This window comes from Portunus trituberculatus, chromosome 21, assembly GCF_017591435.1.
Source record: "Portunus trituberculatus isolate SZX2019 chromosome 21, ASM1759143v1, whole genome shotgun sequence".
Lineage (NCBI taxonomy): Eukaryota > Metazoa > Arthropoda > Malacostraca > Decapoda > Portunidae > Portunus > Portunus trituberculatus.
In genome coordinates, this window is record NC_059275.1 from 81,274 (window position 1) to 89,638 (window position 8,365).

At 46.6% G+C, this 8,365-nt stretch overlaps 1 protein-coding gene across 1 annotated transcript; it reads right to left on the reverse strand.

The window, feature by feature from the left end:
* Positions 1–3,992: 3,992 nt before the first annotated feature.
* Positions 3,993–5,344, reverse strand: LOC123507256 (proline-rich protein 36-like). The gene is made up of 2 exons (XM_045260018.1): positions 4,816–5,344; positions 3,993–4,720 (listed from the first exon to the last, which is right to left on the reverse strand). The coding sequence occupies exons 1-2, from the start codon at positions 5,342–5,344 to the stop codon at positions 3,993–3,995; spliced, it is 1,257 nt and encodes a 418-aa protein (XP_045115953.1).
* Positions 5,345–8,365: the final 3,021 nt, after the last annotated feature.

Consider the following 8,365-nt stretch of genomic DNA (forward strand, 5'->3'; position numbering starts at 1 on the left):
GGCGTGGTGAAGCCATTATTAAATTTTGATTTGAAGAGAGTGTAAAAGTGTAAGGTGTTGTAGTGTAGTGTAGGAAGTAGTAGAAGTTGTCTTTAGAGGGCAGGCTGCAGCTGCTCAATTGTATAAATGAGACCACAAAGGGAACCGGGAAGAGAGGACACGGGGAATCACTCAGTCTGCAGCACTGCCTACATCCCCGTAAGTACCTCTCCTGGAGTATTCCACCGGGCGGCAGGTGACTACTGCCTACTCCACATAATTGACTCATGGAGTTTGCAGAGTTTTTAGAACGACCACAGCATGACAGGTATTTAAATATGGTGTCTTGGAATGTAAATGCAGTAAAAACTAAGTTGGAGAAGGATTTTGTGAAAAGTTTTCTCTATGAATATGACATAATTGGCCTATATGAAGTAAAAACACAGCTGCCAATACATTTACCTGGATATGTATCATATAGAAGTGTTGCTAAAGCCTCTTCCCAGAGAGGAGGAACTATTTTACTAATTAAGAATTGCTTGTTTGATTCCATAAAGCACGTAGATCTGACAATACATGATCAAATTTGGTTTCAGCTACATTGTGTACCGAGAGTTTTATTTGGAGTGTGTTACGTGCCACCTATGGATTCCCAATATTACTCTCATGAATGTTTTTCAGCAATTCAAGAAAAATTGTTGACAACACATGAATGTGATGAATATGTAGTGCTTGGAGATCTGAATGCTAGATTCGGAACGTTTGCTCGCGAGCTCCCTGAATTTTTGGGGTTACCAGCTAGTGAGTATTCGTATCCTGTTATACCTGATAATGGAGTGTCAAGAAATGATAATGCATTTATATTGTCTTGTATTTGCAGGGAATCAAACCTGTTATTGTTGAACAATTTAAAGGTGAATAACAAGCATTTCTCTAGTGAAAAGACATACAGGAAAGGTAACGAGTGGGTGTCAGAGCTCGATACCTGTGTAGTGAGCACCTCGCTAGTGAACAGAGTGAGTCGGTTTTCGGTGATTCGAAACGAACGTTTACCGTCAGACCACGCACCGATCAGTGTTTCATTAGTGTTATCCAGTGTGAACGTTTGTGACTTAGCGGTTCGAGCTCACCAGCTTGGGGATCGCGAAAGTAACGTTAGTCACCTAAAGAAGAGCCAAGCATGCAGGAGTCCTGTTAGATACAGTGATATAGATGTAATACTATTTAAGTCTAATTTAGCAAATGTAAACTTACCTGAATTTGACGGAAATGTAACTGATTTTCTTAACTGTGTTACGGATACTTTGTACAAGTGTTCCAAAGGGAGCACACAGACGGTGCATGAGCAGATGGTGAATGCAACAACAGAAAGATGGGAGAGGTTGTTAGGTAATAATGATGATGAGAACATTTGGAAAGTCATAAACTGGAAAGGAGAGTTCGGTAGTTGTGAGTCAGAATCTACCCCAACAGATGAAGAATTCAAGAATCATTTCGAACACACACTTAATACACAAACCAATGTTCCTTGTGTGGGAGACAACTATTTAACAAATACGACAATACCTATAGTAGATGAGTTGATGAGTCCTGATGAAGTTCAAAACCAGTTGAGACTGTTGAAATCTAAAAAAGCCAGCGGACCTGATGGGTTGTCACCGGCTGTTCTGAAGATGTTACCTGCTCAATGGGTTATGTTAATTACAAATATGTTCAATGCAATATTCCTTTCAGGTGTGTATCCCCGAGCATGGTCACAAGCAAGAATGGTGACAATTTTCAAGAAAGGTGATAGGATGGATGCAAAAATTATAGGGGATAAATGTATTAAACTGTTTGGCAAAACTATATGATATGGTGTTGAGTTCAAGGTTAAAATGCTGGTTCAAGCCATTCAGAGAACAAGCGGGCGCACAAGAAAAGAGAGGTTGTTTAGAGCATATAGTAACTCTGAGGCTGTTGTGTGACCTAGCTAGGAGAAAGAAGTTTACTCTCTTTGTGACTTTCGTTGATTTCTCTCAGGCCTATGACAGAGTGCCGAGACATGTACTGTTTGGAGTGTTACGTCGGTTAGGGTGTGGGTCGATCATGTTGTGTGCGTTAATCGCAATGTACAACGTGACGGAAAGTTGGATTGGAAGTGTAATGATATCAGTGACTCTAGGAGTGAGGCAAGGATCCCCAACATCTTGCCTGCTCTTCATTATATTCATGGATGACCTTATACGTATGATAAAAGAAGAAAATGTTTGTGATGGTTTCTTGCAATGCTTGCATATTCTTGTAATGATGGATGACACTGTATTATTATCAACATCTCGACATGGTATGGTGAGGAAATTAACTCAGCTTCAGAACTATTGTACTCAGTATGGTATGGCCATCAACCAAAGTAAAACCCAGTTCTTTGTAATTAATGGTACTAGTAGAGATGTGGAGCCGATGGTGGTGGATGGTATTGCTGTGAGGCATTGTGATTTGTATATTTATTTAGGTTCACCTTTTACGAGCGACGGTTCCCCGTCATCAGCTGTCAAAGCCCATGCTAAATTGAAATTGCCACATGTACTGAAATTTGTTTCCTTTCTAAGAAAAAATAATGATGTACCATTCATTGTAAAAAGGCGTGTCTTTGATGCAGCACTTACGTCAACATTATTGTATGGGTGTGAATCTTGGGTGGGAGCAGACATCAAGCCTGCGAGTAAATTGTATAATTGGTGCATCAAAGAACTCCTGGCTGTAAGACGGTCGACATGCAACGATGTGTGCCATGTAGAGTCAGGATATCCTCCCCTCTCAGATCTGGTCAAGCTAAAGCAGCATAGGTTTTTCATAGTAAGTGGCAGGAGAGATCAGCTTACGCGGATGATCCATTATATTTTGTAATGAACCTTGTCAAGGAGACAAACACTGTGGTGGGAAAAATGGTGAGGAACTTAATAAGTAATGAGGTAACAGACATAAGTGTAGCCATGCATCAGGTCGGTGAATGTATCAGGTCTAGTGAGTCGTCTCGTCGCAAGGTGTATATGGAAATCAACCCAACATTGTCTGTTAACCCTGTTTATAAAGAAAACACGTTATAAAGGAATATCACAGGATGTCGTTCACTCGGTTTAGGGTGAGCGGACACTCCCTGGCCTGCGAGACAGGGAGATGGAATAGGCGAGGTCGTGGGCGTATACCAGTAGAAGAACGGTTGTGCGTATGTGGGGAAATTCAAACTGAACGACACGTCACTGAGAACTGTCCAATGACTCGACACTTAAGAGACAGGTACCAATTTGCTAGTTTGGAAGAGTTGTTTTGTTCTGATATGTTCGCACCAGAAAATGTATGCCATATAGTTCATGATATCCTTTCAGTATACAAATAGGGATTGGGAACTTGAATATTATGATATTTATTTTATCTGGACATTGTATGAGTAGTTACTGGACTACAATTAGCTTGTATGTTGTTGTTAGTTTTAATTATCTGGGATTATTTGTTGTGATCTTGTCATTTTGAAATTTCTGTGTCATGTTGTGGTCAATAAACATCTGAATCTGAATCTGTGTGTGTGTGTGTGTGTGTGTGTGTGTGTGTGTGTGTGTGTGTGTGTGATTCACCTCGGTCGTCTGCTGGTCACCCAGCCAGTGTTCCCCATTACGGAGCGAGCTCTTAGCTCATAGACCGATCTTCGGGTAGGACTGAGACCACATAACACACTCCACACACCGGGAAAGCGAGGCCACAACCCCTCGAGTTACATCCAGTACCTATTTACTGCTAGGTGAACAGGGGCCACATATTAAGAGACTTGCCCATTTGTCTCGCCGCTTACCGGGATTCGAATCCGGCCCTCTCGATTGTGAGTCGAGCGTGCTAACCACTACACTACGCGGTGGTGTGTGTGTGTGTGTGTGTGTGTAGTTAGTGCATCAGTACTAGTGGTGTAGGATAAGTAATAAGAAAGAGACGTCATCTTAAGAGAAACAGGTTGCCATGGCTCCTCTATAAGAAGAGCCTTACGGAGCCATGGCAGCCGTATGAGGAGAGGCGGCCTCACTCACGCGGGGGACGAGGGGCGTTCCTCCTCTGGCTGGGCCGTCCCCGGCTTTCTTGTGTGTTGTGCGGGCCGGCGCGGGGATGGCGCTGTGTGTTCCAGGGCTCCCTGTGAGTCGGGCCGCCCTGTGTGTTGGTGCGGTAAGGGGCGTCGCTGTGCCAGTGGCCGGAGTGTCGAGGCGGGTTGGCACTGTGAGGGGCGCCTCTGTAGTAGTGGTTTGTGCGTGTCTTCTGCTGGTGTGGGGGCCGTGGGTGGTGTGGGGGACGGTGGGGATACTGTGTACGTGAATGGTAAGGAGGTTGGTGTTGATGTGGGGACCAGTGTTGGTAAGGAGGACGGGGGTTGTAGTGGTGATAACGTGGGGGACGATGGGTGTTTGGGGGACGCTGGAATCGGGGACTGAAGGTCCTGGGAGGCCGGTGTTGGTGGCCACGTCTTGGATGGTTGGGACAAAGTGTGTAGTGCGGCATGAGGGAGGAAAAGTCTGGTGGAGAGGCGGGGCGAGTGTGGGACTCGGGTGGGGAAGGTCCGAGTATGGGGGAGTGTGACCGGATAATTTTGATGGAGGAGTCTGGGGAGGAGACTCCTGAGGCCGAGAGATGGGTGTTGGTGAAGGGACGGGGAGAGGATGGGGCATGTCAGGTGGGGAGGCAGCGATGGGGAGGAGTCGTTGTGACGGGGGGAAGATGGCTGGTGATGGGGGGAGGGGGGTAAGCTGAGGGATGTCCGGTGGGAAGAAACCGCCGTGATAGGGGGAAGATGGCTGGGGGCACGGCCGGCCACACCAGTCTGCGAGAGAGCTGCGGCAACATATGGCATGAAATTCTCTGCAGAACACTTGAAGACGGCGGGACCTTGAGCACTGTCGGTGATTGAGCTTGGGTCGAGGCGATGCTGGAGGCCAGTGGTGGAGGGGAGGACCTTGGTGTGTGGCCTGTGGAGGTGCCGGTGGAGTCCCATCAGCATGTGGTAGTGCCACGCGCACCTCATTGCTGCGCACACCTGCTGCGGGGACACTGCGCCATACAGGATCAGATTGGACTGACCTGTCTGTGGCCGCTCAGGCACGTCAGGGCCAGCAGGGCGTGGCACGCGTGGCTGCCTCAGCCTTGGCCACAGGAGGCGCTGCAGCACGGCCAGCAGGACCCCCGCTACCCACCACACCAGACATCGGGCGGTGAACTGCATGTGCTGCTGCTGCAGGGTGGCCCTCGTGGCCTGCAGGCAGGCCACGTGCTGCGCGGTGCGACGGGCAGCCAGGATCGAGCCCACCACCGGCAGGCCCGACCCCAACCCCTCTTTGGCGTGGGGCATGCCATGTACAGGTTCGTCACGTGTGTGGGCTGGAAGGGGCTGAGCCACCACAAGGCCGCCTTTCCCTCCATTTCTCTGAGCTGGTCCAGCACGCCCCCCGACGGCGCGTGCATATCCACACTCGCGTGGAGGCTAGTCCACGCCAGTACTGCCGCCAGTGTTACGACGCTGCTGTAAATCATGTTTGCACAAATATGAAAATGTTACAAGTTGTGGTGTTGGCACAGCCTTCAGCCGGCGCAGAGTTGTCAGCTCGGTGAATGGCGACAGTAATGCTGTCTTGTAGTTATTCCTTTACATGTCTATTAAACTTCGTAGTTACGCACATCTCATTTCTGTTACTGTTTTGCTTTTTATCTGAAGACCAGCAGCCTTTCTCTAAATAGAGAGGAGATATATATATATATATATATATATATATATATATATATATATATATATATATATATATATATATATATATATATATATATATATATATATATATATATATATATATAGAGAGAGAGAGAGAGAGAGAGAGAGAGAGAGAGAGAGAGAGAGAGAGAGAGAGAGAGAGAGAGAGAGAGAGAGATATCTATTGACCACAAAGTACAGTTTTTAAAAGAAATTACATCAGTGGTCCGGTATACAACATTCACTAACGTATCTTAGATCTCTTACATGCGTAAGTATCATATTCATAAGATAACACTGAAAATTTAGAAAATAAAGTAATAAAATGCTTGAACTAGGGAAAAGAAACATTTAACATGTGTATCCCAAGCTAAACCACATCAATAATGTACATGGGTGAGAAACCAAACGTTGAAATAAACAAGCCACAAAACGAATACCTAAACCAAAGATACATTCTCGGAAACATTAAAATGGAACATGAGAAGCAACTTCAAGATGAAAACCATTAATCTAGCTTAGCCATAAAACAAAGACACTTACATATTGTATGAAAATAAAACGGTAAATGGACAACTAAATCGAAACATTAAAGAACAACTACCTGCCAAAATTAAGCATTTCATCATGAAAAGTGTTAACATTACATTTTCTACAGTAGATACACTGAAGTGGTGCTGGTGTATATGCAATGTTCTGACACACTCCCTCGCTGCATGGTGTTCTGTCTGAATTTGTCCACATGAACACAGCCGTTCCTCCAGTGTAGCAGCGAACGACCTCTGCCTCGTCCATTCCACCGCCGTTCCTCAACTGCGAGAGGATGCTTCTTAAGACAAATCCACGACTCTCTTATTTTCGCGCTGTCATGGTCGACATGGAAATACAAGCAGAATTATGTGTGTGTGTGTGTGTGTGTGTGTGTGTGTGTGTGTGTGTGTGTGTAATTCACTGTTTGATCTGCTGCAGTCTCTGACGAGACAGCCAGACGTTACCCTACGGAACGAGCTCAGAGCTCATTATTTCCGATCTTGGGATAGGTCTGAGACCAGGCACACACCACACACCGGGACAACAAGGTCACAACTCCTCGATTTACATCCCGTACCTACTCACTGCTAGGTGAACAGGGGCTACACGTGAAAGGAGACACACCCAAATATCTCCACCCGGCCGGGGAATCGAATCCCGGTCTTCTGGCTTGTGAAGCCAGCGCTCTAACCACTGAGCTACCAGGCCGTGTGTGTGTGTGTGTGTGTGTGTGTGTGTGTGTGTGTGTGTGTGTGCTCCGCCGCTTACCTGTAAATACAGCACCTGGGAGCTCCTGTTTTCACCCGCATATTGGAGCCATAGAAACAACCTCACGAATTCGCATTCAGCAAGCAAGGTACTTGAAGTGCAATTGGCCGCGCGGAGCTGTTGAGTTTCACGGTTGTAGCCTATATCTGTTAAAAAAGAAATTTTGTAGCGGCTAGTCCGCTAAATTAGTTTTATTAGTCTGGTTCCAGAGCACTTATAGCTTATAGGCAGTACTGTATTATCCCATCCAGCATTATTTCGCCAATAGATGGCGAGCGGGAAGAGCATTTCCGCCGTAATGACATCAGAGGGTGAACATCTGGCAAAGTGCTGAAAGAAAACGTGTGATTGGCCCATTCCTGGTCATTATGAGATGTTTGCTCGTGATAGGTCGCGGCAGGTGCGGGGGGGATTTCCCCCCACCCCCGTCGCCTCCCCCAAGCCGGCTTGGGGAACGGCGCATTCATTCTAAATGAGAAGTAACAGTATCCCTTATACCCAGGGAGGAGGGAGGGAAAAACTGAAGTGCTCTGGAACCAGACTAATAAAACTAATTTAGCGGACTAGCCACTACAAAATTTCTATTATTAGTCTAGGTCCCAGAGCACTTATACCTTAGCATGCGATGAGGTAGGCGGGAGGTTAGGGTACAAGGGAGACCGAGGGTAACGTCAGGATTGGGATGAGACAATTACATGAAACTCCAAGTCCACCACAAATGGAAATAACAAGAGAGATAGCAAGTGATTTTAGTTCAAAGACTAAGGAGAACGGTAAGTGAATAAAGTTACAATCTTATTGAACTTTATTTTGGTACATGTAAAGGAAGAAGGTTAAGCATTAACCCCTCTTTTCCCTTCTGGATCTCCGCCTTAATCCGGAAGTGGATGAGATGAGGTGGAGGCCTGAGTACCCATAGCGATACATGGCATTGGGACCACCGAGTGTAGGAGGTACCTGTTCCTGAACGAATCGGCGGACGTCCAGCCCCCCCAAGTCCTGCACTCTCTGCACTGAATATGTATGCAGGAAAGCCAGGGAAGCTGCCATACCCCTGATAGACTGTGCCCTGGGAGACCTGCCTGGGTCTGACAACTCTATTACTTTGCAGAGAAGTCTCGCCAGAGACCTCGGTAACAGTGGCTTAAGTGACCTGGGGTTGCAAAGCAAGTGGTCTGGTGATGTTCCCGGGGTCATGGCGACGAAGTCCCTGAAGGCGTGAACAGGGCACAGGGGATAGGGCTGTCCCGATTCTAGGAAGGACGGAATCTTGAGCGGCGCGATCAGATTGTCCGGTGACTCATTCTTAGCCAGGAACGAAGGTGA